We start from the raw sequence: 23,996 nt of genomic DNA, 5'->3' as shown, positions 1-23,996 counted from the left end.
GGGATGTGCACTGCAGTCCCAGGCGCTCTTACCTATGCAGGGAGCAAGCTGGAGTTGGAGCAGGAGCAGAGCACGCAGGGGGGAAGCACAGCAACAGCAGCAGCACTGAAGCACGCACCACACACCTGACCTGGCAAGAAACCAACACGGCTGGGGGCCACTGGGAGACATGGAGGTTCTCAAACGGTTTATTGCAAAGGGTTTCCGCAGGTGACACAGGAAAAGCAGCAAGGTTCTCTGCTAGGCGGCCGCTCTACTCCTCGCCCTCCTCTTCGTCCTCGTAGGAGTCCAGGCCCACCTCCTCGTAATCCTTCTCCAGGGCGGCCATGTCCTCCCGCGCCTCGGAGAACTCCCCCTCCTCCATGCCCTCGCCCACGTACCAGTGCACGAAGGCGCGCTTGGCGTACATCAGGTCGAACTTGTGGTCCAGGCGTGCCCAGGCCTCGGCGATGGCCGTGGTGTTGCTCAGCATGCAGACGGCGCGCTGCACCTTGGCCAGATCTCCCCCCGGCACCACCGTGGGCGGCTGGTAGTTGATGCCCACCTTGAAACCAGTTGGGCACCAGTCCACAAACTGGATGCTGCGCTTGGTCTTGATGGTGGCGATGGCGGCGTTGACGTCCTTGGGCACCACGTCCCCGCGGTACAGCAGGCAGCACGCCATGTACTTGCCGTGCCGGGGGTCGCACTTCACCATCTGGTTGGCCGGCTCGAAGCATGAGTTGGTGATCTCAGCCACTGACAGCTGCTCATGGTAAGCTTTTTCTGCAGAGATGACAGGGGCGTAGGTGGCCAGGGGGAAATGGATGCGAGGGTAGGGCACCAGGTTGGTCTGGAACTCAGTGAGGTCGACGTTCAGTGCCCCATCAAACCTCAGAGAGGCAGTGATGGAGGACACAATCTGACTGATGAGGCGGTTGAGGTTGGTGTAGGTTGGGCGCTCGATGTCCAGGTTCCTGCGGCAGATGTCATAGATGGCCTCATTGTCCACCATGAAGGCACAGTCCGAGTGCTCCAGAGTGGTGTGGGTGGTGAGGATGGAATTGTAGGGTTCCACCACAGCAGTGGAGACCTGTGGGGCTGGGTAGATGGAGAACTCAAGCTTGGACTTCTTGCCATAGTCAACAGAGAGTCGCTCCATCAGCAGGGAGGTGAATCCCGAGCCAGTGCCACCTCCAAAACTGTGGAAAACAAGGAAGCCCTGGAGTCCTGTGCACTGGTCAGCCTGCAGAGAGAGAGAAACACGTGAGATTGCTCTGTCAGATCTTCTTGTCAGCATCTGACTCCAGAATTCCTTCAGGACCCATTCCATCCCTGCCACGGACAGCTGCAAATCCCTATCTTGGCATAGCCGGGCTCCGAGCCCCAGCACCATGACGAAGCCCAGCCCAGAGACGTGTGACCCCAGTTTACAATTACCCACCAGCTTCCGGATCCTGTCCAGCACTTGGTCGATGATCTCCTTGCCAATGGTGTAGTGTCCACGTGCATAGTTGTTGGCAGCATCCTCCTTGCCGGTGATGAGCTGCTCAGGGTGGAAGAGCTGCCGGTAGATCCCAGCCCGCACCTCATCTAGGAGAGAGCAAAGGAGGCTGAGGGCTGTGAAGTCCTCAAGCTTGCTGACAAGAAGCTGAGCGCCCATCCCTCATCCTCCTCCCCTTCCACCTGCCAGGATAGTATGTCAACAGGACCGTGTAGGTGCCAGGTTTCTCTGCCAGCAGAGTCTGCTGCCACCTCCCTGTACGGGAGCTCAGCCACTGTGACACAGCCAGAGCCGCAGTGCTGGTCGGGCTGGTTTCTCTCTATGCACACAGAGACTACTGGCACCGCTGCCTCTAGGACATTCCAGTAACAACAGCTGGTGTAGTGGCTTATGGCTTCTCCCGGAGTTACATCTGGTGCAGGATGCAGGAATGCACGCATTGGCTGCTTAGTGCCCACCCAGGGCTGCACCCCGTGCCGTGCACCCCGAGCTCAGCACTCACCGATCACAGTGGGCTCCAGGTCCACAAAGATGGCCCGTGGGACATGCTTCCCGGCGCCGGTCTCACAGAAGAAGGTGGTGAAGGAGTCGTCCCCTCCGCCGATGGTCTTGTCGCTGGGCATCTGCCCGTCGGGCTGGATGCCGTGCTCCAGGCAGTACAGCTCCCAGCAGGTGTTGCCCATCTGGACGCCGGCCTGGCCGACGTGGACGGAGATGCACTCACGCTGCGGAGGGGGAGGCAGGATCAGACCGGGCATCACTGATGGCCAGGGACCAGCCCCGTGGCGGCAAAACGTGCCCGGGGACGATTCCCCAGTGCAGCATCGCCGCGGGCAGGGCTGGGGGAGCGGGAGTCAGAACTGCAGCTGCCGGAAAGGACAGCGACAGGCCCATCCCAGCGAGACGAAGTGCGCCGTGCCGCTAAATATAGCCCCGGGCCCGATGGATGAGCCCATCACCCGCTTTGGCCATCAGCCCCGGCCCGCACCCCGTGGGAGCAGCCAGGATCTGTTGGACCGGAGCGAACCCACCGCTCTTCTCCGCCAGCCCCGGTGGGGTGACCCGGTGCAGTGAGAGGGAGCTCCGCAGCGTCCCCCGCCCGTGCCCCCGGTGCCCGGCCCGTTCTTCCCCCCCCCCGCCCTTCCCGGCAGCTGTCCCCGTCCGTCCGCGGCCGTCGGTCACCGGACGCCACCGGAGGGGTCACCTCCGCTCCGCAAACCGCTGCGGAGATCTGGGGGCACCGGGACGCCTCGGGCTGGCGGGAGAGGTGGTGCGCGGCAGGGGCACGTTGCCCCCGGGCAGGGGCCGATGGGGCTGCCCAAGGTCACGGTGGGGAAGGAAGGGGCTCGTCGCAGCGGCTCCGCCGTGCCTCCCCCCTCCGGTGCCGGAGCGGCTGTCTGGGCTCCCTCCCCGCCGCCGTGCGCAGTGCTGCGTGCTCAGCTCGCACTCACCATGCTGAGGCTGCGGGCCCGGGCTGTCCCGGTTACTAGGTGCGTCGGGGTTCGGTGCGGAGCTGCGGCTGCGGCAATCCCCGCCGCAGAGAACCTCTTATAGGGGGGAGGGGCCTGCGGGCGGCACGCCCCTTTATTTGGGGGAGGGTATTTGCATGCGGCGGGGGAGGACCTCTTAGGAAAGTAGCTGGAGTCTTATGAGTCTCTGCGCAATTGGCGCAGGGGATGAGAAACCCTAAAGTGGAGGGACTGGAGTAGCTCTTCCTCTGCTTCTGGGTGGGAAATTGTGGTATCAGGAGCTACAAGCCTGTGGGGATCAGCCACATGATGGGGTACAGCAGCACCTCAACTGTCCCCCCACGAGATTGCCCTCACTGCAGGCTCTGTTGGGATTCAGAGCTCCTGGCGAGCAATAGGTTCAGCTGTGAGTGGTAGGAGACACTGCTGGGTACTCCATACAGGGATGTGTAGTTCAGAGGAACAGGATAATTTTCAGGAAAAAAAAAGTATCAGAACACAAATACAGCCGCTGTGCACTTCTGGCAGCAGTCAGGTCACCCTGAGGGCACAGGGAGATGGCACAAAAGCAGTAGAATTACTCCTGGAGGAGCAGGGTCTGTCCTTGTCCCATGCTCAGATCTCAGGAGCTGCTGGAAGCGGTGCCCGGCATGAGGGGCAGCAATTCCAGCCAGAGCAGCTGGCATGGCTCAATCTGAGCTCAGGGCTCTGGTCACAGCCGCAAGGAGCAGTGCCAGGAGCTGCCCTGCACGGTGAGACTGAGCCTGGCTCTGCTCCAGCACTCGGGGCAGCCCACTGCTGGTTCGTACTTTCCCCTCCAGCAGACACACGGGTGCATGCTGGGAGGAGGAGGGCAGTGGAGGACAGTCCTTGGGGGTCAGTGTAGCTGGAGCATTAGTGTTAAGCAGGGAAAATTAATCTCTGGTCCCAGCATGCTGGATAATGGGTAACAGAAATCTCCTGTTTGCAGCTGGAGGAAGGAGCTGATGCTCAGACTGCTGAGTGCTGGGCAGCATGGAGCCAATGCAGGGGAGTCAGTGCTCGTCAAGTGCTCCAAGAGTGACAGAGCCAGGCTGGGAGTGAGCAGGGATGCTTCGTGATAGAGCCCGAATCTTACATCAGCACTTCCCCACCTAACAAACAGCATCGGGCCTTGGGGCCAGGAATAACCCACCCCAGCAGGGAAGAAGGGAGCTGTTTCACCAGGATGTGCCCATGGCATCCCTAGAAGCTACCACAGGAAAAGTATAAGATGGGGTTCCTTTGAAGTCCTCTGGCATCAGCACCAGAATGAGAAAAAGCAGTGGACAGGCTGTGCCTTTAACCATTTTTTCCTGTTGAGTTCAGCCTCCTGGGGTGCCTTCCCAAATCCCTCCTCACACAAACCAAAAGCTCACTGAGAAGACCGAAAACTATTGTAGGCTTCCCCAAGGGGAACCCATTCCCCTCTTCTGCCAGACCCTTTGGTTTCAGATCATAGGCCTGGTGCTTCTCCTATCACATCATACGAATTCCTCCTGATCCTTTTGGCTGGGGATTAACCCAGAGTGTGGTGGGCATCCTGTCCTCAGCCTCAAGTGCAGGGCTCTTAGCTGCATGGGCAGCTGGAGTTGGAGCAGGAGCAGAGCACGCAGGGGGGAAGCACAGCAACAGCAGCAGCGCTGAAGCACGCACCACACACCTGACCTGGCAAGAAACCAACACGGCTGGGGGCCACTGGGAGACACGGAGGTTCTCAAACGGTTTATTGCAAAGGGTTTCCGCAGGTGACACAGGAAAAGCAGCAAGGTTCTCTGCTAGGCGGCCGCTCTACTCCTCGCCCTCCTCTTCGTCCTCGTAGGAGTCCAGGCCCACCTCCTCGTAATCCTTCTCCAGGGCGGCCATGTCCTCCCGCGCCTCGGAGAACTCCCCCTCCTCCATGCCCTCGCCCACGTACCAGTGCACGAAGGCGCGCTTGGCGTACATCAGGTCGAACTTGTGGTCCAGGCGTGCCCAGGCCTCGGCGATGGCCGTGGTGTTGCTCAGCATGCAGACGGCGCGCTGCACCTTGGCCAGATCTCCCCCCGGCACCACCGTGGGCGGCTGGTAGTTGATGCCCACCTTGAAACCAGTTGGGCACCAGTCCACAAACTGGATGCTGCGCTTGGTCTTGATGGTGGCGATGGCGGCGTTGACGTCCTTGGGCACCACGTCCCCGCGGTACAGCAGGCAGCACGCCATGTACTTGCCGTGCCGGGGGTCGCACTTCACCATCTGGTTGGCCGGCTCGAAGCACGAGTTGGTGATCTCAGCCACTGACAGCTGCTCATGATAGGCCCTCTCGGCTGAAACAACTGGGGCATAGGTGGCCAGGGGGAAATGGATGCGAGGGTAGGGCACCAGGTTGGTCTGGAACTCAGTGAGGTCGACGTTCAGTGCCCCATCAAACCTCAGAGAGGCAGTGATGGAGGACACGACCTGACTGATGAGGCGGTTGAGGTTGGTGTAGGTTGGGCGCTCGATGTCCAGGTTCCTGCGGCAGATGTCATAGATGGCCTCATTGTCCACCATGAAGGCACAGTCCGAGTGCTCCAGAGTGCTGTGAGTGGTGAGGATGGAATTGTAGGGTTCCACCACAGCAGTGGAGACCTGTGGGGCTGGGTAGATGGAGAACTCAAGCTTGGACTTCTTGCCATAGTCAACAGAGAGTCGCTCCATCAGCAGGGAGGTGAATCCCGAGCCAGTGCCACCTCCAAAACTGCGGAACACAAGGAAGCCCTGGAGTCCTGTGCACTGGTCAGCCTGCAGAGAGAAAGAGGTAAGTGAGAGTCCTCTGTACTTTGATATTTGCCAGAGAGAAGTTTGAGAGCTTTGCTGGAGAAGCTGCAGGCCTCTCCCCATGCACAGCAGGCTTGCTTCTTGTTCCCGCCCCACGCACCATGGAGGAGCTCAGTGCAGGGGCACACGTTCCCCATTGTGGTTACCCACCAGCTTCCGGATCCTGTCCAGCACTTGGTCGATGATCTCCTTGCCAATGGTGTAGTGTCCACGTGCATAGTTGTTGGCAGCATCCTCCTTGCCAGTGATCATCTGCTCAGGGTGGAAGAGCTGCCGGTAGACCCCCCCTCGAATCTCATCTAGGAGAAATGAGAACGACATCAGCCATGGCTGGCCATGGGGAGAGGTCATAGGAAGTCCTGGGTTGTTCTGCAGTTAGAATAATGTGCCCGCCAGCAGCACTGCCATGCTGCACCCCGTGCCATGCACCCCGAGCTCAGCACTCACCGATCACAGTGGGCTCCAGGTCCACAAAGATGGCCCGTGGGACATGCTTCCCGGCGCCGGTCTCACAGAAGAAGGTGGTGAAGGAGTCGTCCCCTCCGCCGATGGTCTTGTCGCTGGGCATCTGCCCGTCGGGCTGGATGCCGTGCTCCAGGCAGTACAGCTCCCAGCAGGTGTTGCCCATCTGGACGCCGGCCTGGCCGACGTGGACGGAGATGCACTCACGCTGCGGAGGGGGAGGCAGGATTAGAGCCCAGTGGGGACCACAGATGCAGGACATTCCCTGCTCTGTTCCAGTCAACAGCCCTGGGAGCACCTAGGGAGCATCTACTTCATTTCATGAACGTACACAGTTGGAAGGCTGAGCCCTGCAGCAGCTGGCATGGCCCCTGTCCATCTGCTGCTTCCAGAGCAGGGCTGCGATGGCAGAGCATCACCTGTGCCCTGAGAGCTGTGGATGTGATGGCACTGAGAACAAGTGCGTGGCAAGGGGCTCTTTTGCAGCAGTGAATGGTTGCCATGCTCAGAGGCTCCACTTCCCTAAATTAGCTCTGGAGTGGGAGGCACTCGCTGCATGCTGCAGCTGAACTAAAGGCTGATGATGCAAGAGGATCCCCCAGCAACGGGCTGAGATGGGTCCTGCAGCCTCCCTCCCTCCCTCCCTCCCTCCAGGTGAGACACCCCGCAGGCTGCAGCCCTTCTAACAAACACCAAAATAACTCCGTGCCTCGGCCCTGCTGTTGCCAAGACTGGGATGTGTCATCGGGCAGAGCATCCAAACCCAACCGGATTTCCAGTGCTCCGTGCCCCGCTGTGAGTCAGCGGGCAGGAAGGCGGTGGGGCCATTTTGTGCACTGGGTGCAGCACCGACAGCCGCACGAGGGGAGCACCCATGGTGCTCCAAGCGCTGTTCAGAGGTGCAGCAGGGACAGGGGTAGCGAAACAAGCCCTTGGCAGCCTTAGAGAGATGGACTTCTGGCTCTCACTACTCTTCCCAAAGCTGAAGAACAGGGAGCAAAGTGAGCTCTCTCAACCTCTCCCCCTCCCCCCAGCGGCTCCATCAGCTTTTGTAACGCGAAAGCCTATGTTGAGCCCTAGGAAACTCCGCAGCAGAAGCACACAGCCAGCACCACTGCTGCCGTCAGCGCCTCGGGATGCCCACGAGAAATACGATGGGGGAGCTGCGGCCGTTAAAGGGTGCAGAAGGAGGAGCAGGGCTGGGCTCAGCCTTAAAGAAGCTCTCCCCGCGCCGATGCCCCCCTGCTTAGGGGACAGCGGACGCAGCAGCCCGGGAAAGGCTGCAGCCCGGCACGGACAGGGGACACACCGGGTGCGGGACACCGCGGGGCTCACGGACACCGCGGGCGGCCACTCCCGTGCTGTCCAGGAGCCCGGAGGGAGGGTCCGGCCGGGCACTCACCATGCTGCTGATGTCGCACACCTCCTCTGCCCGAACCGCCGCAGCTCCGCTCGGCCGGCCCGGCCCCGCTGCAGCCTTATACCGGGGGTGGCACCCCCCGCTCCGGGGCGGGCGGTCACGCCCATTTCATTTGCATAAAATTGCATAAATCTCATATATTTTGCATGCGTTAGCTCAGGTGTAGTTTTGCCTTGGAGGGGGCTCATTGGCGGAGTCTCTTCGCTGTGACTTCACCGCTCGTTGGTCCAGCCGAAAACACCCTGCGGCACCTGCTGTGATGCGGAGCCAGCCCTGCCCCTGCCCAGCCAATGGCCTAATGAGTTTCCATTGAAAGGTGCTGTCATCCCTCAGCTCGCACTGAAAGCTGAACACAAATGACCTTCTCTCAGTGGCCCTTCTTTGTTCCTGAGTCACCTGGCAAATGTCACCTTCATGATGAAGAGGTGCAAAGTGACTGAAGGCAGTAGTGCTGCTGTGAAGGCTGTGCCAGCACCCAGCCTGGAGCCCTAGCTGAGATGCCTGGGCTAAATGAGCAAGGTGGGGCTCACCAAGCTGGTGGGAAAAGCTGCTGCTTCTACAGAGCTACCCCAGGTTGGGTGTGCTGCTGGCCCACAGTGTGCAATGGTGGCTGTGTGACACCAGAAATGCCTACATGCCCCGTGCTATAAACGTCCTTTGGGTGACCTCAGTGATCTGTAGATAGCACAGCCCGTGCTGATGCATGCAGTCCGTGAGCGGGAGGGAGGCTGTAAGCACTGAGGCATCAAAAATTGAGCCCTGTAAGCTAATTTGTGTGAAACAGGGTGGTGGGGTCTACTTTCCCCGTGAATATCTTTGCCTGAAATACCTCCAAGATACCAAGGGGTTGGTGCTAGGTGACTCCTGGCTCCATCCTGCCTTGTGCCAGCCAGTTCTGGGGCAGCATGAGCAGTCTGCAGCACAGGAGTGTGAGTGGCAGAGCTGGGCAGCATGCAGTGCCCTCGACTTTGCAGGATTTGTACAACAGGCTGCCGGCACTTCGAGGTGTGACAGGATGTGCTGCTTCTCCAGAAGGCACCTGGGTCTGTTCGTGCAGCATTCTGCTAGAGAGCTGGGGTGAAAAACCAAACTGCTGGTGGAAGGAGTATTACAGGTTGGAGACCGCACAGGTGGGAGGGCCCCGTGCACTGTGGGGGACGTAGGGAGCGAAATGTTGTGCTGCTTGCTCCTCCTCCCACGGTAGTGTCAAGGCACTGGCTGTGCTCTCTGTGCTGAGTTGAAGCCGTTTAATTGCTGGTTCAGAAGAAATGAAGCGAATTGTGAAATGCTTGCTGCGTGCAGAACAATGAGGGTAATTCCAGACCTCACTGCAGCCCTAAGCCCTGACTCACCGGGCAGGGAGGCGCTCCCAGGGACGAAGATGTCCTCATCCCCGACGTGCCGGGCTACCAGGGGCGAGTTGGGACCCGCCCTCGGTGAGCAGCCGCCCCGGCTCAAGGACCGGCCCAGTGTCACCTCCCTTCTTCATTCACGCCCTGGGAAAAGCGGCTGCACACCCACGGCAGTGAACGGACCGCGTCTGGCTGATGGCAATGACTTCATGTCGGGGCTCTGGGGTGAGGCAGGTGCCCCCAGGCAGCCGGCAGGTGAGCTGAGCCCATACTCCTGGTAGTGGTGGCACTGAATTCTGCACGGGCAGGTGATGCCAGAGCTCGTGGGGGGCTCTGGAGGGGCTGTGGGCCGCAGCTGAGTGCCTGTCCTGAGGCGTGCAGGCCTTCCTGTGCCACAAATGGTCCGGGGTTGCAACAGGGCTGCGGTCAGATCTGTTGCAATGCTGAGGAGTGTGCCGGCGTGGGGAAGCGGCGACGGGGCAAGAGCCACAGCTGACTTCCCCATCCCCAGCAGCACAGCCCTACACGCTCATCTGCTCCCGTGGTTTTGGGGAGAACCCGAGCCCTCCGTGGCTCGGCAGATGCGCACGTGGAAGGGGTTTGGAGAAATGTTAGGGATGTGCGTAGCGCCAGCAGATCGTCAGACAGAGAAATCAGCCTGGAGCCACGGGAATTGCCGCGGCATCGTTAAAAGGGGAAGGGCGGTGCTGGCGGCTGGCCAGGCGCCGGTGGATTTCGGAGGGAAGCAGTTAAGGAGGAGGGGAGATGCGATGCACGGCTGCCACCCGCTGGGGGTCCCCGAGGCCGTGCCCGGGGAGCTGCGCTCACCCCTAACGCGTCCAGGCACAAACGGCCGCGGACCTGCGGAGCGGCCGGGCCGAAAACACCCGTTACCGCGGGGCGAGCTTCCCTGCCCCGGCGCGGGGCTCCCTCTGCCGCCCGCGGCCGCGCGGTGCACGGGCCGTCGTGCGGCCGCGGGAGGAGTGGAGCCCGCGTCCCTCCGCCCCCCCGCGGGGACGGCAAAACGCTGAGTCACCGCAGCTGTCCCCGCCGCCGCCGCCGCCGCCGCCGCCGCCGCCGCCGCCGCCGCCGCCGCCGCCGCCGCCCCGCATCGCGGCCTTTCCAGCAGGGCCGGGCCGCGCAGATGACCACGCGCGGGGGCCGCGTCCCCGCCACCAGGGCCCACGGCCGTCCGGTGCGTGACGTCACAGCGCAGCGGCGTCGCGATTGGCCGCGGCCGACGCCCGTCACCCCGCAGAACCCGCCTCCAGGCCCGCGTCGGCCCGGGCTGGGGGGGACGCGGCGCGCCGGCCCGGTGCGGGCGGGGTGGGCTCGGCTGCGGCGGCGGCGGCTGCCAGGTGGGCGCGTCGGGGGGGGGCGGGCGGAGCGGAGAGTGCGGGGCGATCGCGGCGCATCGAGCCGGGCCCTTCCCGCGGAGCGGTGTCCCGTCGCGTCCCCTCCTGGCGGCCCGGCGCCGGTGGCGGGGGGGAGCGGCGGAAACTTCCAGCAGCCTCGCGGGCGGCGGAACGCCGCGATCGCATCGCCGGGCAGGGCGAGCCGCAGCCTCCGGCGCCGTCAGCGGATGCGGGTCGGGGCCGCGGTGCGTGACGGCAGCGCCTTATGTTGAGCTGCTAATCCGCTGAGGCCGAGGAGGCACTAAGCGCCTTACCGCGGGGCTGCGGCACTCGGGGGCGCGGCGCGGACGGAGTGGGGCTGCTCCGGAGCGGGAGGGGTGCGCGGCGGCACGGGCTGGCGGCGCGGAGGTACCGCGGGATGCGTCATGCGGGGTCTGTGCCCCTCCGTGCCTCGGGCCGAAGGGGACCCCCGCGGGGCCCCGTGCCGCCTGACGCCGCCGTTCCTTCCCCAGCGACCCCGCGGGGCGGCCGCGCGTCATGGTGGACTACTACGAAGCGCTGGGTGTGAGCCGCAACGCCACCGCCGACGACATCAAGAAGGCGTAAGTCAGTGGCCGGCGGCCTTCCACCCCCCGTCCTCTACGAGAGGGGAGCTGCGGGAGCTGCTGCATCGCCAGGAGCTGTGCCGCGGCCCGGAGCCCTGACCCGGCTCCAGCGGGGACCGGGAGGGAGGCGGCCGTGCGGCTGCGCCATGGGCGGTGGCACTGCTCGCAGAGCCCAGGCGTGACCCCAGCGCGGCCGTGGCCGGGTGCCAGGTTTCCTGCGGCCGGCACAGCCCAGCACGGCTCCGGGATCCGTTAGTCCCTGGCGGTGGGAGCGCTGCCCGGGCCAGTGCGTGCCATCGATCTACTTGTCGTGCCTCGTGGGGGAGCGGGGCTGGGGTGCATCCAAGGGAGGGTCTGTAAATGAGAGCAGAAATGAGCTGCAGAGGCAGGGAAGGGAGGTCCTTTGCCTGTTTGGTGGCCAGAGCTGCTGGGCTGCATGCGAGGTGCTGCTGTGCGTGTGGGCACCGGTGCTGTGGCACTGGCGGATGGCTCGGTGCTTGGGAATGGGGGAAACGAGCTCAGAGATGCTGCTGCTGCTGCCATGTCTGGAGCTGTGAGTGCTCAGGAGGCTTGGCTTACCATGGCGTGCCCGTCGCTGAGTGTCCCTCTGCGCAGGTACAGGAAGGCAGCACTGAAATGGCACCCAGACAAAAACCCAGACAACAAGGAATACGCTGAGCAGAAGTTCAAGGAAATCGCCGAGGCCTATGAAGTCCTGTCAGACAGTAAGATGCCATGGTGCTGTGTGATGGGTCCCCACAGTCCTTGGGGCTGCCTGCCTGATAGCCCCTTCTCTTCTTCCAGAGCAGAAGCGTGATGTCTATGACCGCTATGGCAAAGAGGGCCTCATGGGGGCAGGTGAGTGAGCTGACAGGGGCTATGGGGAGGGGGGGTCACTGAACTTTGGGTACAGTCCTGTGTGGAGACTCAGTTGTGGGACTGCACACACTAGAGTTTGACTCCTGCTTAACCCCATGTCTGTTCCCTCCAGCAGGGCCAGGGGGCTCCAGAGCCGATGCCGGGGCTCCTGAATTCACCTTCACCTTCCGGAGCGCTCACGACGTTTTCCGAGAGTTCTTTGGTGGACGAGATCCCTTTGCTGACTTCTTTGGTGCGTGTGGAGTGGGAGGGGGCGTGGGAATGGTTATGGGGCACCATCAGCCTGATGCTGATAGAGGCTGCCTGCCTTCCAGACGAGATGCTGCCCTTCTCCGAGCTGCGGGGAGCCGGTCCCCGGCACCATGGAGGGGCCCACTTCTTCTCCACCTTCCCTGGATCCTCTGGTAGGAGATATGGAGTGCCTCGGCTTAGCACCCACGGCGCAGCATGGCTCAGAGCCCTGAGCCTGCCACCCTCCCATCCCACATGCCCCCCAGGTGCTGACTTTATCATTCCCTCCTCCAGATTTCTTCGCCTCATCCTTCAGCTCGGGGGCTGATGCAGGGATGGGATTCCGCTCTGTCTCTACCTCCACCACCTTCGTTAACGGTCGACGTATCACCACCAAGCGGTGAGGGCCTCATTGGCGTGGGCGACTGCCACCACAGTGCCTGGCTGTTGGCTGACTGTCTCCTTGTCTTTCTGTCTGCAGGATCATCGAGAACGGGCGGGAGCGGGTGGAAGTGGAGGAGGATGGGGAGCTGAAGTCGATCCACATTGATGGTGAGATGCGGTGCCACCGAGCCATGCCACCTCCAGCATCTCCTTGCTGGGAGCCATGGAGGCTGCCTCAGGGCTTGGTTTTGGGGTTGAACACTCGGGGCCCTGTGCAAGCTTTTTGGAGCAGACACATGGGGACTCTCCCACCCCCAAGGCCTGGTGGGCACCCAGCTCTGCACTGTGCTGCACTGATTAGGAGGGGTGCCAAGGCTGGGGGGGCTGGGATCCTTGGCCATTAACCCTACTCTCCCTGCAGGTGTCCCTGATGACATGGCACTGGGGCTGGAGCTGAGCCGGCGAGAGCAGCAAGCCTTCCCCAGTCCACGCCCCCCCTCACCCCCACCACCTGCCCCACAGCAGCCCCGGAGCTCCTCGCCCATCTGCCTCTACACGGACAGCGAGGATGAGGATGAGGACTTGCAGCTGGCCATGGCCTACAGCCTCTCTGAGATGGAGGCTGCGGGGCACCACCAAGCAGGTGGGCACGGCCCCAGTGCCCCCCCAGCTCCAGGGGGCAGCCCTGCCCCCCATGCCACCAGCACAGCTCACAGGCCTCGGCGGGAGGCAGAGCGAGAGCCCCCCAGGGCTGGCAGCCCCACAACACCAGGGCGTAAACCTGGCCCTAAGGCAAAGCAGTGGCACTGCCGCTTGCTGTGAGCATGGGGTTGAGGGGCTGTGCCCCCCAGGGGAAGGGCCCTCTGTCAGGCATGGCAGAGGGAATGAGGTGCCAGGGCTGCAGCAAAGAGCCGTGATGCGGTGGCTGCCCATGGCTTTGCTGCCTCTCGCAGCAATGGATGGGGGGTTCAGTCCTGCCCTGTCTCCCTGCTCCTCCAAGAGTGGAGGGTAGCTGTGGGAGCCCTGGTGTTGGGGAGGCTGCCAAGATTAGCCTGGTTGCTGAAAGAAAGGCCCTTGCTGATGCTCTGTAGGACAAGCAGCTCTGTGCCCAGGATTTGTGGGACATGGGCAGGGGAGTTCCCCTCTCTCTGCCTCCCCCACATTCATGCAGTGGCTGTGGCTGGTGCCCCCACTGCTGCCTCAGACTTTGCGACTGTGGGGGGGCTCCTCCTTGCAAGGAGAGGTGCACGGACATTGCTTGGTGCCTTGTGTCTGGTGGATGCTGTTGCTCCTGCCTTTACCTCCTCCGTCCCTTCCTGCTGCAGAACCCTGCCTGCTCTCCTTCTCCTACCCCTTGCACACCCCACAGGGGCACCTGCCTTGGCTGGGGACACAATCCCCCCTTGTTTCCTGTGGCTGTCACCCCCTTCCCGTACAGAAGATGAGTGCAGCTCAGCTGTACAGTGCCTTGGGCTTTCCTCCTAGGACTTTCCTCCTCCCTTCGTCCCAAGCTGGCTGTCACATGCTCCCAGCACCAGGTTTCACCAGTCATGTTGTGTGTCCCCCCCTCCGCTTGTCTCCCCAGGTGTGTTCTGAGGCTGCTGCGCCCGGGGACCGTGCACACCCGCTCGCCCATGGAGGCACAGAGGACTCCGCTTTGTCCCTGCACGGCCACCCCTTGCCACCTCCTTCCCCCAGCACCCTCCAACTCCATGGGATACGGTGGGGGTGGGGGGGGGTGGTGGATAGCGTTTGTGGCCAAGCAAGACCCATAGGATTAGAAGGGTGGACCCTGAGCATGCCCCACGTACCACACGGTGCTGGGGAGGGGTGATGAGAGGGAGAGGAAGCAGGGATTGCTGTAGCTTAGCCAGAGCTGGCTGCTGGAGGGATGTGGGGCTTGCTCCCCTGAGGTGAGGCTGGGGGCACATGGGGCTGTGGCAGGCAGTGAGGGGCAGCCAGCCAGGGCAAAAGGAATGGTACCAGCCTCTGCCTCCATCCCCCCACCCGTAGCCCCCCCGTACCCCATCTGCCTACAGCAGTCAATAAACCTGTTTGCAGGAGCTACCGCATGTGGGGTGTCTGTGGGATGGGGGCAACCCCCAAAAGAGGTGCAGGATCCCCCTGCCTTGTGTCAGGCCTGGGCTCTCTTGTGCTCCTTTTGGTCCCTCCAAGGCCCTGGGTTGCGCAGGACACTGCCACCACCACGTCCCTCTTCCCCTGGACACAGAGAGAGGCCAGGCCCAGCTGCAGCTGCACAAACGTGACACGAGAACTTTATTCACATCAAGATACAAAATTATATTTCTCTAGAAATTTCTCTTCTGCTTGAGTGACGAGGTGGGGGCGACACGGAAGGGACAGGGGCAGGGCCAGGACCCCCACCCCCTGCTTAGGCACAGGGACAGGGGCGGGAGAGCAGCCAGGGGTGTCCCCACGGCCACACTCCCAGCATCACTGCCCTTCCCCTCCACCGCAGGGGATGGGAGCCCGCGCCCCACTACAGCAGTGGGAGCGAAGGCTCTACGCTGCACGCCACAGGGCACGCAGGGGGCTGAGCCCCGCAGCCCAAGGAGAGGGGTGGGGAAAAAAAACAGAGCCAGCAGCACAGACAGCATTTACAGGGCCAGGAGCGTGCCCGAAGCCAGAGGGCAGGGGGACGGCATGGGGACCACAGGGAGACGAGAGGGAGTGGGAGGGGGGGGTTCCTCGCTATCACTGCGGCAGTGCCTTCAGGATGGCATTCACCTCCTCAGCCACCGCGGTCAGCGCGAACTCGAACTGGTCCTGGGGAAACGGAGCAGGGTGAGGCTGGGGCAGCCCCTGCCCGGGGCGGGGGCACTGGGGACAGGCGGCACGGAGGGGCTGGCAGTACCTTGGTCTGCACCATGCCGGGCCGCTGGTCGCGGATGTGCTCCAGCGTCGCAGCGATGTCGATCTCCTTCACACCTGGAGGATGGGGTGGGGGATGAGGAAGGTGAGGGCTGAGCCCACCGCCGCGTTCCCACTACGCACGGCGCACGCCGTACCTTTGGCCATGCGGTTCAGGACCATGTCGACGAGGATGTAGGTCCCGGTCCTGCCTGCGCCGTCACTGGAAGACGCAGAGAAGTGCAGGGGCCGGCCCGGCCCCCGCCTCACAGCCCCCACCCCTTCCCCCCCCCCCCGCCCTTTCCCCGCGGTACGTACCTGCAGTGCACAATGATAGGGCAGGAGCGGCCCCGGTAGCACTTGTTCACCTTCCTGCAAGGACAAGAGGCAGCGGGTCAGTGCCCGCTTGGGTCGGGATGCGATGGGAGGGGGCACCGGGGTCCGGTGCGGGGCTCCTGCCGCCTCCCCGGTACGGGCTGGGAGCAGGAGCCCACGGGGGAGCGGTGCTGGTGGGGATGGCTGCGGTCCGGCCCCGGCTGGGCTCCCGGCACGCTCCGTGCAGCAGGCACGGCTGCCAACGATCACTTTTGTGACTATGCAACTGGAGCCAGATTACTAGCTGCAAATCACAAAAATGACGCCGGCAGCTGCGAGAGAAACAGGGACAGAGACAGACAGAGAGCAGGAGCGGGGAGGAGAGGAGAGGAGGCCCGCCACCGGGGCCACCGCTGGCTCCCACCCCTCCCCCGAGCCGACCCTGTGCCCCCCGGGCTGGCACCCACCTGCGGAAGTCGAGGAGGGGCCGCGTGGTGGCGGGGATGCCTTCAGCCGGCCAGCTGAGGAAGTGGAACTGCGTCAGGGTGCGGGTCTCCTGCGACTGCACATTCTTCAGGTAGAAGCTGCGCACCAGGAAGTCCTCGCACCAGATGTGCTCCGACACCAGGTTCACCTGCTCAGGGAAGGGATGGCCCACGGGTGTCAGTGCTGAGCAGCGCAGCCCTGCCCCACGTGCTGGAGTGGGGCGATGCTTGTGGGACCACTCGCCTCGTAGATGTGGTACAGCGAGGAGCCTTCGTCAGGCCAGTAGCGGTCACACTGCTTGACACTGTCCTCGGCCAGCGGGCTCAGCATGACGATGACGGTGCAGCCATGCTCCCACACCATCTGCACACCAAGCACCGCCGTTGTCACCACTGGGTGATGGCCCAGGAACAGTGTCCGAGCTACTGTGACCCGTCTGGACCATGGTGAGCATCACTGGGATGTAGGAGCTCCAGAGCTCCAAGGGGCATGTCCCTGTCCCCAGATGCTGGCACAGCTAGGTGACACTCACCTGCCAGAAGTCGGCAATGGTATGGGACAGTGGCCCCTGCGTGGCAATGTAAGCCGGCATCCGTGGGTCATGCTCAATCTGGAGGGGGAAAAGGGGTGACACGCTGCGTGTCACTGGGCCAGGGAGTGTGTGACAGAAGGAGGAGCAGGGGATGCCCTGGAGGCAATGGGGCTGAAAGGGAGCTCCTGCTGCCCTTGGTGCCAGTGGGGATCCCAGCAATCACTCACGATTGGGCTGGCATTGATGAAGTCGCTGCGAGATGGGTTGCTCTCAGCTTTCAGCTTGATCCTCACGTGGTCATCTGGGGAACAGCACAGGAGACGCAGTGAGCACTGCGGACAGCGCTCCATACCGCACCTCCAACATCCCTGTGCCCCGCACCACAGCCCTGAGATGCTCACAGGGCACATAGTCTGGGTTGCGGTTCTTCTTCAGATTGGCTTCGCTTTGGGCGAGAGAGCAGACGCTGGGCTCAGCCTGGTAGGCACAGAGAGCCTGCCACTCCTTGGCCAGCCGGTCCCTGTTGCGGAGGTGGTCCTCCATGTAGGCCTGGAGTGCAGATTGAGGAGTCAGCCTGCTGCTGAGGGGAGCCTCGGGGAGCCACATCCTGCCAGGGGGGCTCACCAGGATCATGTGCCCAGTGGAGATGTCCATGTTGGACTGGACAGGCTCCTCGCACCAGGATGGTGTGCTGCTGTGTGAGCTGGGGCTGGGCTGCGGGGCATCGCTGAACTGCGATGAGACGCTGCTCACTCGCGACGTCTCTGCTGGTGCCGTGGGGGCCTCGGCACGGCCAAAGAGCGACTTGGTGGCCATGTGCTGGCGGCACAGCTCCTGGGGACAGCGAGCAGAGCCCCAGTTCTCAGCCACAGGGCGCTCCCTATACTCACAGTGGTGTGGATGCAGCATCCCACATCCCTACCTGGTACTCAAAGGTGGTGTCGGTGGCCCCCTCGGGCCCCAGGGCGGCCAGGCGCTCCTTCTCCCGCTGCTTGGCATGCTGCCGGAGGCAGAAGGCTGCGGCGGCTGCGATGGAGACGCCAGCCACACAGGCCAGTGCGATGAAGGTGAGCAGCACCGAGTGGAAGCTGTTTCCAAAGTGGGAAGGGTGCGGGTACGCAGTTGCCTCATTCCTCTGCAAGCAATGCCAAGCAAGGGTTAGCGTGGGGTATCTGCACAAGGAGGCGTGCGGGGACAGACCCCTTCCCACACCGTGCTTGAGGTTGGTTGGCTGAGCTAAACCAGAGGGAGGGTACTTGGGGCTGTGCTGCTCCTCAGCTCAGTGGGCGCAGAGCTGGTGTCTGCACACAGGGCACGTGTGCCTGAACATGGCACAGATCACAGCCCCGACCCTGGAGGTGCACAACTTGGACAAGCCCAAGCAGTAGCCACCTGCTGCTGCCAGTACCTGGGACTGTCTCCCAGCCCCCTAAGGCCCTCAGAGCTTGGCCTCAGTGAGCTCCTGCCTGACTCAACCCAAGAGCTCGAACCCCTCAGACCCTCCTCAGTTTCTCAGCCCCTGCGTTGGGACAGGAGGGTGCTGAGCCCTCGCTGGATGAGACCCTCAAGACCGAGCCCCACAGAGTCCTTCCCTAGAGCCAGGGGTGGGCAGGATGCTGGGGCAGCCCCGCCATCAAATACTCTGCACCCAATGAGGTGCTGGAGCCCTGCATTACCTCACTGCCTCGGCTTCCCATTGGCTATGGGTCTGATGAGGTTACCGAGGGGACGCTGCGTCATTGCTATCATCATCATCATCATCACCTATGATGCCTGGGGATGCCCCCGCCGCCTGCCCCCACTGCTGGGGCAGTGCCAGACCCAGCGCCTGCTGTCCCCTGCTCTGGGGGTGCTCAGCACAAGGAACCCACCCCTCGGTGCAAACAACCCCCTTTCTGGGGTGCACTGCTCATTAGGAAAGCACACCCTCCTGGCTCCTGCCACTTGTCACATTAAAAGGCATTGCCATCCTGACGCTGCACATGGGACTGATGGAGATCAGTTGCCTTGGTTGCAACTGAGCTCCCCAGGGCAGGAGGGTAGGAATAGGAACCACGGCTCAGGGGCTCATTGTGCCCTTCCCCAGCTGCAAACATAAGCTCCATCTCTATCCCCATCCCCCATGGGATGACTCTTGTGGCCCACAGGAGCAGGGGAGGGAGGCCCTCTCCCAGCAGATGGCTGCTGCTCCATCCCTGCCGCCAGCTGCCGCTCTGCTCCCTGTAGGAACGATGGCATTTTCCCTGCCTGGTCCCCAGGGTGCTCAGCACAGGGCTGGCATGCCCAGGCCATAGAATGGAGACTGGAGGGAAGTGAAGCCAAGGATGAGCCAGGTCCCAAATGGAGGGGAATGTTCTCCCTTCAGGCCTCACAGGCTTGTTTTAGTAAGATCTAAGTGCCTCAAACCTACAGGTAGCACCATGCTGCTGGGTGTGATCAGCGTGTTCCCAACACACAGCCCCCATCAAAGCCTCATGAGGGGCCATCAGTGGCCCCACCACTGCCTGCAGACCCCACAGCTCCCAGTTCCCTGCAGCCCCATCCCAGTCTTAAGTCCCTGTGCTGTGCTCCTACCTCTCCCACTCCCGTCTGCACAATCTTCAGGCCCAGCTCAGCCTCCAGCTCTGCCTTCATTTGCTCTGCAGATGGGGACAAACAGTCAGCAGGGTGCTTCCCCTTGGCCAAGAAAACTCCAAGAGCCTAAGAACACCCCAAGAGCCACCCACCATCCCCAGGTCAGCCAGCAGCACCGGGACCTCAGCCCCACTCCCCCTCTCAGCCACTGGAGAGGTGAAGGAGAAGGGATCCCCAGGCTGAGCACTCACCAGCCTGGCTGGCCACATCTGCCAGCGAGAGGTTCTGGGTGTTGTGCCGCACACGGAAGGTGAGCGCAGGCCCCACGACACTGTGGGAGACAGAGAGTGAGAGCAGAGCACACAGAGCCCACCCCATCCCTGGGCAGCACCACACTGCCCTCACCTGATGTTGATGAAGCTGGTGGTGGAGAGGTGCACGCGCTTGGCCAGGAGCTCCAGCAGCCGCACACCGGCAGCCAGCCCCAGCGGCCTGCGGGGAGCAAGGCGGGGTGAGGGGGGCATGCGGCCCCAGTGCTGGGGATGGGGTCTGCACGGTGCCCTGGCCCCACTCTCACTTCTGGTCTGTGATGATGTAGCCGTACTCGTCAGGCAGCCGTGTGCCCCGCTGTGCCCCACCGCCGTCCTTCATCTCTCTGTTGCTCTTCTTCTCCACTGCCATCGTCTCGTCCCACTCATGCCCCCTCTGTGGCTGGGCCTGGGGGGCTGGCAAGGTGGCTGCCTGGCCCCCCAGCCCTTTTGCTGGGGCACTGCTGGCTGTGACCCTGGGAGGTGGCACCACAGAGGAGGGCGGCACTGGCTCTTCTCCATGCTGCATGTCCCCCTCTGACACCTATAGAGGGGGGACAGGAAGTGCTAGGGCCCCCAAGGAGTCCCCTGGGGAAGGCACACCCTCTTCCCATGCACACATAGCCCACCTGTGGCCCAGCAGCTCCCTGCTGAGCACTGAGCCTCTTTGCTGTGGGTGCTTCAGGGCCAGCAGCACCTGGGAAGGAGAAGGATGGGGATCCCAAAGGAGGGTCAACACCCCACACCTGACGCTGTGGTATCCCACATCCCACTCACCAGAACTTTGCAGCAGCTGCAGAAGGGCAGAGAGGCTGCTGAGCTGCTGAGGACTGAGCTCAGGCAGCCCAAGCCTGTAGCTAGCCAGCAGGGAGGCCAGTCTCTTCAGCGAGGCATCTGCATGGGGTGTGGCTCTGGATCAGAGCTTTGCACCCAATGCAGGGCTGTGGGTTGGGGATTTGGGGGATGGAGGGCAAATGGGATGCAGAGCTCCAAGCCCAAGGGTTGTGTACCTGTCTGTGCAGGGGATGGCCGAGCCGCCATGGGTGCTGCCTGATCCTGCTGCCCTGCATCCCTGTTGTCACTGAGGAACCGTGCACCATGCTGGGGCCTGGTGCTGGCTGGGTCCACGCGAGTGGCTTTCTCCCTCGGCAGTGCAAGCAGGCCCAGATCCTGGAATATGTGGCTACTTTCTGCCCCTGGCTGCCCACTGTAGGAGGGCATAGGGCCAGCTCCATACAGGCTGCGGACCAGCAGCGAGGTGGTATCAGGGCCCTGCCTGGCTGAGCTGCCTGGGAGGTGGTGCGCGGTGGTGTCCTGGTAGCCGAACTGCAACCGAACCACAGCCTCCAGTCAGCACCCACTGTACACCCCAGCACAGGAAGAAGGGGTTTTGAGAGGCAACTCGCTATGCCACGCACCTTGTGGTAGGAGTAGGGGTGCAGCATGGCCTCCTCGTAGCCCAGTTGGGGCGGTGGGGGCAGCAGTAGGTGCTCCAGGTAGCGCTGTGCCAGGCCTGAGGGCAGCAGCGGTGGGGGCTGCCCCAGGTGCTGGGCTGCGAGCAGACCGGGGGCCACGGGCAAGGGGCTGTGCCGAGGGGGGCTGCGCACGGGCAAGGACCTTGGGACAAGCAGCGTGGGATGGCACCTAGGCACAGCTCCCCAGCCCTGCTGTGTCCCCCACCCCACCCTGCCCTACCTGTCCCTGGGTATGGACTCCAGCGAAGGTGGCGGGCGGAGGCGGGGGATGCGCTCCATCTCCTGTGAGATTACGTACTGTGTGATGCCATCCTGCCACGAGAGCCCTGCGGCAGAGGAGGCCATAAGATGTTGGGGTGGGAGAGCTACCCTATGCATGTGGTCATTCCTGTTTCTCCCAGAGCCAGCTGAATCCCTTCTTGCCCCAACCCAGTCCCCAGCCAGTGGGACCCCAAATGTCTCTGCTCCCTGTGGTACCTCTGTGCGATGCTGCCCAACCTGTGGCCATGCCCCCCCCCAGCCCTCACCTTGTGCCATGAGGTGCCGCAGGACATCCTGCAGGCGCTGCAGAACGGGGGATGTGACCTGAAAGTGGGGCCTGTCCTGCACCGAGCCCACCTGGCACTGCCCGAACAGCCCATCTGCAAAAGAGTGGGGTGGTGGGGAGGAGGGATGAAAGCAGCTTGGGTGAAACAGCCCCATCTGCCTCCTGCCCTGCTCCCACCCCATGAGCAAGCATCTCAGATAAAGCAGGACCAGGGGCTGTTTGTAGGCACTCACCCTGCACACACACCTCCTGCGGGGAGCACAGCCTCCGGTCAAACAGACAGCCTGGAGCAGACAGACAGAGCACAGTCAGCAAGGGGGGGCTTAGTGGGGTTCGCTCATCACAAGCAAGGAAGCCAGCTGCCTGGGGACTCTGCTCCACGGGGAAGTGCCAGGGGGGTGCAGTGTGGTGGCAGCAGGGGAGCCTTGGGCAGGGCCTCAGTGCAGCATTCCTCATCTTCAAAGCTGAGCAGGGGGCACTGAGCACAGCCCGTTCCTGGCTCTAGGGAAGGGGGGAGCCCGGAGTTTTGTGGGGTGCTGGCAGCAGGGAAGGGAGAGCTAGGGGGCAGGGAGCTGGGGGGCAGCGAGCTGTGAGATTGTCTCTCACCCTCCCACATGTGGCACTATGAGACGAGGGCAAGGCCCTCTACCTTGCAGCATGGGGGGACCCGCTTTCCCAACATGGGGGGGCCCCGAGGCACACAAGCAGTGGTATGACGAGGTCCCCACCCCTTTGGGGGGGAAGCATCCCCCTTCCTCCCCCCGCATCTCGGTCCAAGACCGTCAGCAGCGAGACGGCAGCAGGCGATGACTCAGCCCCGGATGGCGAGGAAGGAACGAGAAAACAACCAGGGGGAGGGGAGGGAGGGGCCCGCCGAGCCCGCGCCGGGGCAAGTGGGGAGCGGGTCCCCAAAACGTGTGTACCCGCGAGCTGCCCCGCGCCAGCTCCCCAGGGTGGGAACGGAAAGAGGCACGGGGCACAGGGAAGCGCGGCAGCGGGTGGCACTGCAGGGGCCCCGGGCCGGGGGTACCGGGAGCGGGCAGCGTGGCCGGGCGCTGTCCGCGGTGCTGAAGCCACAGAGCCGCGTCCCGCCGGGCAGTCCCGCTACGCGCCGGGGAGGAGAGCTGGGCCGGGCAGGTCTCGGCCGCAGCCGCTGCCGGGGACGGCAGGACCGCGCGGGGCGGCCTCGGGGAGCGGGTGGCGGTGGTCCCCTCCTCAGCGGGGTGGCTGCAGGGGTCCGCTGCCTGGGGGCGGATGGTCAGAGAGGCACCTGCCCGTCGGCAGTGAGTCAGCGGCCGCCGGGCCCGTGCGGGGGGAAGAGGGGGGGCTGCAGTTCCGCTGCCGGTAAGGGCCCCCGGTACTCCCAGAGCTCCGAGAAGGGAGATGCGGCCAGAGCTGGAGCGACCAGCGAGCGCACCGGCTCGCTCCGGGTCCCGGGCCGCGCCCGCCGGCGGAGGGCAGCTAAAGGGCACCGGGGTCCCGCAGGAAGCCGCCGCGCGGGGCCGCTGACCCGGTCCCCATTCTCGCAGCTGTACCCCGGAGCCGGGCCCCGCAGCGCCCGCCAGGCAGGGCGTCCGGAAGAGCGTCGCACCGTTCCCGCTCCATCCCGGGCACTGCAACTCCGCCGTCAGCGGAGCGCCCGGAGGCATCCCCGCCGCCGGCCCGGCAGCCCAGGCAGAGACGCCCCCGCCGCGGGTGACGCACGGCGCCGCTCTCTCGGCACCGGGGCCGGGTCCGCCGCGTCGCGACGGCACCGCGGCACCCGTCCCCCGCCCCGTGGCATCCCGCCGCCCCACCCGATAGCTTCGGGATCTCCGGCCGGGCGGTGCCGCCGCCCCTCCCAGAGCCCCGCTCTCACCGTGCGCGGCGGTGGCGCCTCCGACCCGCAGCAGCCCGCGGCCGGCCACGAGGAGGAGGCAGAGGAGCGCCCGGAGCAGCCGCCGCCCCATGCTCCGCTCACGGCCGCACCATGGCGCACCCACCGGCCGCGCCCCCGCCGCCGCCGCCAACCCGCGCCCCGCCGCGCCGCGCCGTTCGCCCCGCCCACCGCCGCTTCCCATCCAATGGCGCCCGCTCCGCTCCGCCCCCTTCGCACAGTAGCCAATCGGAGGCCGCGACTTATTTCCATCCCCCTTCCTCCGTTTTAGGCTGACGCCCCCCTCCGGTAGAGCGGGGGCCAATGACGTCGTGTTCCGGGGAGAGACGGCCGAGCATCGCGCCAATCACGGCCTCCCCCGAGACAAACCCCGCCCCCAGGGGGGTGTGCCGCCGCGCAGGTACGCAGCCGCCAATCAGCACCGGCCCCTGGCAGGCCCTGCGGTCCGACTGGCTCCCGCCCGCACCATAGCCAATGGGCAGCGAGCACCAGGCCACGCCCTTACACCCCGCCCAGCCAGAGCCGGCCCGGGGAAGCCAGGAGGGGCATCCCCAG

The 23,996-nt window shown here is 63.8% G+C and overlaps 4 protein-coding genes across 6 annotated transcripts; 1 reads left to right on the top strand and 3 right to left on the bottom strand.

Annotated features, from left to right (window-relative positions):
• Positions 1-174: 174 nt before the first annotated feature.
• On the bottom strand, positions 175-3,024 carry LOC136057946 (tubulin alpha-5 chain). Its single transcript, XM_065751035.1, has 4 exons — positions 2,935-3,024; positions 1,986-2,208; positions 1,424-1,572; positions 175-1,225 (listed from the first exon to the last, which is right to left on the bottom strand). Exons 1-4 carry the CDS (start codon positions 2,935-2,937, stop codon positions 254-256), a joined length of 1,347 nt encoding a protein of 448 aa, XP_065607107.1. The 5' UTR covers positions 2,938-3,024; the 3' UTR covers positions 175-253.
• Positions 3,025-4,682: 1,658 nt separating this feature from the next.
• On the bottom strand, positions 4,683-7,687 carry LOC136057659 (tubulin alpha-4A chain-like). Its single transcript, XM_065750455.1, has 4 exons — positions 7,634-7,687; positions 6,217-6,439; positions 5,920-6,068; positions 4,683-5,733 (listed from the first exon to the last, which is right to left on the bottom strand). Exons 1-4 carry the CDS (start codon positions 7,634-7,636, stop codon positions 4,762-4,764), a joined length of 1,347 nt encoding a protein of 448 aa, XP_065606527.1. The 5' UTR covers positions 7,637-7,687; the 3' UTR covers positions 4,683-4,761.
• Positions 7,688-10,894: 3,207 nt separating this feature from the next.
• Positions 10,895-14,773, top strand: DNAJB2 (DnaJ heat shock protein family (Hsp40) member B2). Of its 3 annotated transcripts, none has more exons than XM_065750462.1 (9): positions 10,895-10,960; positions 11,579-11,688; positions 11,768-11,821; positions 11,958-12,074; positions 12,157-12,246; positions 12,368-12,473; positions 12,555-12,625; positions 12,879-13,100; positions 14,519-14,773. In XM_065750462.1, exons 1-9 carry the CDS (start codon positions 10,896-10,898, stop codon positions 14,722-14,724), a joined length of 1,041 nt encoding a protein of 346 aa, XP_065606534.1. In that variant the 5' UTR covers position 10,895; the 3' UTR covers positions 14,725-14,773. The 3 variants fall into 3 exon arrangements, with proteins under 3 accessions (XP_065606534.1, XP_065606533.1, XP_065606535.1); XM_065750461.1 differs by having other exon boundaries at positions 11,955-12,074; XM_065750463.1 differs by lacking the exon at positions 14,519-14,773 and adding an exon at positions 14,043-14,512 and having other exon boundaries at positions 11,955-12,074.
• Positions 14,774-14,804: 31 nt separating this feature from the next.
• Positions 14,805-23,514, bottom strand: PTPRN (protein tyrosine phosphatase receptor type N). The gene is made up of 23 exons (XM_065750465.1): positions 23,424-23,514; positions 21,799-21,849; positions 21,546-21,659; positions 21,239-21,344; positions 20,962-21,160; positions 20,554-20,869; positions 20,321-20,437; positions 20,173-20,240; positions 19,813-20,087; positions 19,641-19,727; positions 19,487-19,566; positions 19,236-19,300; positions 17,584-17,796; positions 17,286-17,495; positions 17,063-17,210; positions 16,889-16,962; positions 16,662-16,739; positions 16,373-16,492; positions 16,111-16,277; positions 15,647-15,700; positions 15,487-15,551; positions 15,333-15,406; positions 14,805-15,244 (listed from the first exon to the last, which is right to left on the bottom strand). Exons 1-23 carry the CDS (start codon positions 23,512-23,514, stop codon positions 15,173-15,175), a joined length of 2,844 nt encoding a protein of 947 aa, XP_065606537.1. The 3' UTR covers positions 14,805-15,172.
• Between the last annotated feature and the right edge of the window lie 482 nt (positions 23,515-23,996).

This window comes from Cyrtonyx montezumae, unplaced genomic scaffold (assembly GCF_038088225.1).
Source record: "Cyrtonyx montezumae isolate F1298 unplaced genomic scaffold, pur_monq_1.0 scaffold_7, whole genome shotgun sequence".
NCBI lineage: Eukaryota > Metazoa > Chordata > Aves > Galliformes > Odontophoridae > Cyrtonyx > Cyrtonyx montezumae.
This window is presented reverse-complemented; position numbering and strand designations above follow the sequence as displayed.